Source organism: Sinocyclocheilus grahami, unplaced genomic scaffold, assembly GCF_001515645.1.
Source record: "Sinocyclocheilus grahami isolate Dianchi unplaced genomic scaffold, SAMN03320097.WGS_v1.1 scaffold2195.1, whole genome shotgun sequence".
NCBI classification, from domain to species: domain Eukaryota; kingdom Metazoa; phylum Chordata; class Actinopteri; order Cypriniformes; family Cyprinidae; genus Sinocyclocheilus; species Sinocyclocheilus grahami.
In genome coordinates, this window is record NW_015507374.1 from 59,385 (window position 1) to 64,436 (window position 5,052).

The 5,052-nt window shown below is 37.7% G+C and overlaps 1 protein-coding gene across 1 annotated transcript; it reads right to left on the reverse strand.

The window, feature by feature from the left end:
- Positions 1-3,038: 3,038 nt before the first annotated feature.
- Positions 3,039-4,488, reverse strand: LOC107574358 (uncharacterized). The gene is made up of 3 exons (XM_016260798.1): positions 4,203-4,488; positions 3,915-4,049; positions 3,039-3,256 (listed from the first exon to the last, which is right to left on the reverse strand). The coding sequence occupies exons 1-3, from the start codon at positions 4,486-4,488 to the stop codon at positions 3,039-3,041; spliced, it is 639 nt and encodes a 212-aa protein (XP_016116284.1).
- Between the last annotated feature and the right edge of the window lie 564 nt (positions 4,489-5,052).

The following is a 5,052-nucleotide window of genomic DNA, read 5'->3' on the forward strand; positions in this document are numbered from 1 at the left end:
TGAACTAATAAAGCTGCACATAGATCCTAACGCCACTGCCTCTCTGTTACAAATATACGCTATTTGTTTAATGCAAATGTAATTTGCAAAATTTACAAAATCAGGTGATTATGTTTGCCCATCTATGCAAATGTCTCTTTATGTATAGAGACAAAAGAATGAGCTTCGTTGGTTCTAACGCCTGTTAACGATTTATGCCTGTCTGACCTGCCTTGTGAACTAATAAAGCTGCACATAGATCCTAACGCCACTGCCTCTCTGTTACAAATATACGCTATTTGTTTAATGCAAATGTAATTTGCAAAATTTACAAAATCAGGTGATTATGTTTGCCCATCTATGCAAATGTCTCTTTATGTATAGAGACAAAAGAATGAGGTTAATCTCTGCCTGTCATGTCAGATTATAGTGATTGTCTCATTAACACAAAACAACTTCAAGCAAATAGTGTTAAATCATATCTAAATTAATTTTAATCAAACTAGGAGTAATTGTCCTCTAAAATTATCGGGAATTGGGTGACAAGAAGAAGTTTGCCGGTACAACACTCAAAATCAGGCATCTCAGGTGATGGATTTCTTTACGTACAAACTAATTAGGTTGTAGGTCAGTTTGGAAGACTGTGAAAAAATTTTGATTTTAGTAATCTTCACCAAACCCACACAAAATAATCAAATATTCATATAAAACCCAGTAAACCTTGAGAATGTTTTTTTTTTATAATGTTTTGAAATAAAACACATGCTTCAGTTAAAAGCCTTGGACAGCGAATGAATGAAAATTGCAAAGCCTCAAAAGCACCTGATGAACTTTGAGCTTTACATCAAGCTGCTTCTGATTCATTAAGATGCCAGTACAGACGTGCCTGTTCGGCCAGAGTCGCCTTGAAGTTGTGCGTCTTCTGAAATGAAGCTGGTTTATTAAAAATGCAGTTCACACCGTCATGCAAAACAAGGCTTCAACCCCCTTGCCCCTTGAGCAGAGTGTCCACAAGAAGACTGCCAGAGATCTGACAGATGAAATTAGAACAAACTGTTAATCACTGAATGGAAACAGATCAAATCTGGACAAACACATCCTGAAGACACTGACAGAAGAGGGGGATTTGAGCAAATACATGAACTACATCCATAATCCCAGAGAGCACTTCCACGAGTTTCATCAGAGATGAAGTCAATCGGTACATCACTGATCAGTTCAGTATCTGTGTTTTACCCAAGATAAATGAGAACATTAAACTCCTGCAGCAGAAGATCATAGAAGCAGCACATGAATCTACTGAACGTGTTCAAGTGAGCAGACGAGATGTTGGTTTGTGGTTGAAGAGTTTCACACAGCAGCTCTCAGATGTGCTGATCTTCTCTGAAAAAGACCTCAGTGGAGAGAAAATGTGATAAGACAAAAACCTCCCGCTATAGTGTCTGAGATCAGCAGAAGATTCAACACAGAGACATTTCCATTAAAAGCTGGTCTGTAAGTTCATACCAGATGAGCTTCTGATTGATCTCTTCTCTCAGTGCTGTTGGGTTCAGTGTATGTTCTGTGGGGCCATCTGCACCAACACCTTAGAAAACCATGATGGAGATCACAGTGTTGCTTTCCACAGATTTAGAGGAATTAATGGGTTGTTTTACATGGGAACATCAAACTTGGCTATTACACATCATCAGAAGTGAGTGATGGATATTTTTACCCCAATGAATACAGAAGAGCAGGAGGAGTTTATGCAGCCTGGAGCATCACCCCCGAAGTGGGTTGTGTGCAGATTCCAGCAAGATCTGCAAAAATACTACAGTAAACATTTGAGGGGAGGGGAAATATACCAGATAAATGGAGACATTACACAAAACAGGAAGCAGTTGAGAGTTTGGATACAAATACATCTAATGGAGAAGATGAAGAATGAGTCTCCTCTCCGATTCAGATCACAGTCAGAAATGAGTTTCTCCGATGTTCATTACTGAGACTCTGAGCTCAGCTACACCTCGGAGGATCAGCGCTTCATCAAACACAGAAGAGGATTTAAGACTCAGTCCCACATTCAAATGTCAGAGAAACCCAAGCAACATATTCTGAAGACACGCATGATTGACAAAGCTTTAAATGTTTGATGTAAATTACAGTTTAAACCGCTTAATCGATATGATAAACCAAAAAAGATAAAGACATTAATGACTGATGATGTATGATGTGTAAATACATAAATGGTCCCTAGTGGTCGTTAAAGCTCATTGCTGATAATCAGAGAGTAGGAGGAAAGTGTGGAGAAAAGATTAAATGTCTTAGATTATATACAAATCCAGTGCAAGCATACTTCATACACTGTGAGAACAATACATTTCTACATAAACTTGTCAAATGTCCTATTATAGTTATTTCAGTTATAATGTGACATTTTGACCATAGGAATTAAAATGTTAAACACACTATTACTGTGAAGATCTCTAGCACTTTTTAATTCCCTTTATCCATTAACCTTGACATTATTGTATTTACAGTGTCTTGTGTGCAGAATAACTCAGTTCATCTGTCAGTCAAACTATCTGTTCCCAAAATAAATGAACATAGAAACATCAAGGATAATGTGTGCATCATTTCTGTTTCATGTAGTCTTTCAGTATCACATGAATTCTGCAAATGACATTCAACTGCTATTTGAAATATATTGTTTAAGAACGTTATTACGATGGACAGACCAATGCATAAAAATACTCTCACTGTTGGAAAACTAAATCTTTATTAAGAGTCACCGAATTTCCTGGGAAAGTCATTTAAAGGGTACGACAGAAACAAGAGCTTATTAGACAATTCTGTGGCATAATTTGTGGTGCTACTTATTATTTTGTTTAGGGTAATTATCTATAAAGCTATGTAATTAACCAACTAGTAAATCAATCAAAATCATCTTCTGCGCATATGCAATCAATAAATGGTCAATGAATGAAAAAACAAAACAAAAACACATCTGTTAATAAATAGCAATGCAAGTACAGGAAATATTAATGCATGTTTTATTTCTGGGGCTATACCTGCAAACTTCAGCAAACACATCTGGAACTAAAGCTGCTCATTTCATGCTGATGGTCTGGTTTTACTCCATGGATCCGACAGTGAAATCTAGTCTCTTCCGTCCTGTTCAGCTCACTTCTTGTAGATCTGATGTCGTAAACAATGAAAGCAACAGCAGCCACGCCCACCAGAGCAGAGACGACCAATCGGATCACAGTTTCTATAAAACCACAACAGTGGATGTGATCTGAAAAAAGAGAAACGCTGAATCAGAATTGTGCATTTACCTCCTTTTCAATTAGACTTGCAGGTTTTGTGGGTTATATTTCTACAAAAGTTCAAGCATTCATCCACAAGCTTTACTGTGTGCACGTTTGAGAGTGTCTGCATGCACACTTGCTTTGCTTAGCCAAACAGCATTAGCTGGAATTGCTTAATACAATTAACAGAATTCTAGACTCTTTTAAAAGCTTCAGCCTCTTCTTTGATCTCAGCTCTCCTAGAAACCTGTGCTATTATGTGAGTCTTTCTCAGATCCATATTTTTTTACTCAATGTTTTATAAAGCAACACGGCTCGCGCTCAGACACCTGCTTCACAGCTGTCACTCTTCTGCGGTCTGCTCTCGGTTCCAGTTAAATCACAAAAGAAAAAATGCACTTATGTGCACAAACAGTTTCACAAACAAAGCATTTGCCGAATGCATAAATGCACTGTAAATTCACACCTTGCAGTTTTAATTGATTTATGTGGTTGATTGTTTAGCACCCATCAGCAGTAACATAAAGCAACACCTATGAATAAGTTTGGAAACAACTGCACGAGTGTGCTTTCCATTCTGACTTTCAGGGGAGAAAGCTTTCAAAAATCTAATATCAGTTCTCACATATATTATAAGTGATGCACCTGAACATGGCTGATGGAGTTCAGTAATGTTGGCGTCCTCAGTCGGCTTGATGGTTAAATGATTTACCGCACAGCTGGATGACAACAAATGGGAGATTGATGATCTTTCTGGTGATGAAGTATTTTGTGGAGGTTCTGATAATTACAGATGCATTGACGTCAATCTCATCTTCTGATCTTTATTTATAGTCAACCCATATTTGTCTTTAAATGTGCATGTACGAAATATTGAAAAATAGCGAATTCAAAGGAAGAATGGTCATGCTAACACTGTTATTCTCTACTCACCGTAGACAGTGAGATTGAAACGCATGTAGCTGGTCTCGTTGCTGATAACTGTTACTTTATAAAGTCCGGAGTCTGTGGTTCTGATGTTTGTGATGGTCAGAGATCCAGTCTGATGATCCAGCTTCAGTCTGTCTCTGAATCTCTCATCGGGACCAGCATATGTCGAGTTGGTTTGCGTGAGTCTGTCGGCTTCAGCTATTCTTGTGCTTCCGAACATCCACTGAATCAACAGATATTTCTGTACTGCAGTAAGATCAGCGTTTAGAGTGACAGAATCTCCCTCCATCACTGACACCGTCTTCATATCTACAGAAAAATGGGAAGATGTTGTGTAACAGACTATAGTTATCAGTTAAAGTGATTTGTATTATACAGGTATTTTCTTTAGTGAATGTTGGATAAATTGCAGTAAATAAGAAATAAAGTGGGATGTGATTAGACATTAATAACAATGAAACGTCAGAAATTCAGTTTCAGCTCATTTTTCTCTCATGAAAACAGAAGTGAAACAAACATTTGTTCGTGGATCAGACTGATTTCAAACTAAATATCACATTTTGTTTTGGATTTCCTTCCACTGTTTATCAGCTGGGGCCAAAACTATTACGTTTTTAAAGATATCAAAGAGATACGAAACTGATCAACTTTTTTTATGAAAACCACCGCAGTGCATTAAAATGAATGGACCGTCATAATTAAAATAACTCTCTTAACTTACCAACCAGCCGCCACAAGCACACAAAGAACAAAACAAAAGCGTTAACCATCTTCCCCAGTCGTTGTCAAGCACTTCAAACCTGCAGTAAACCACTCTAAACGCCCCGTTCACTGCAGCAGCGACTGCTTTCTC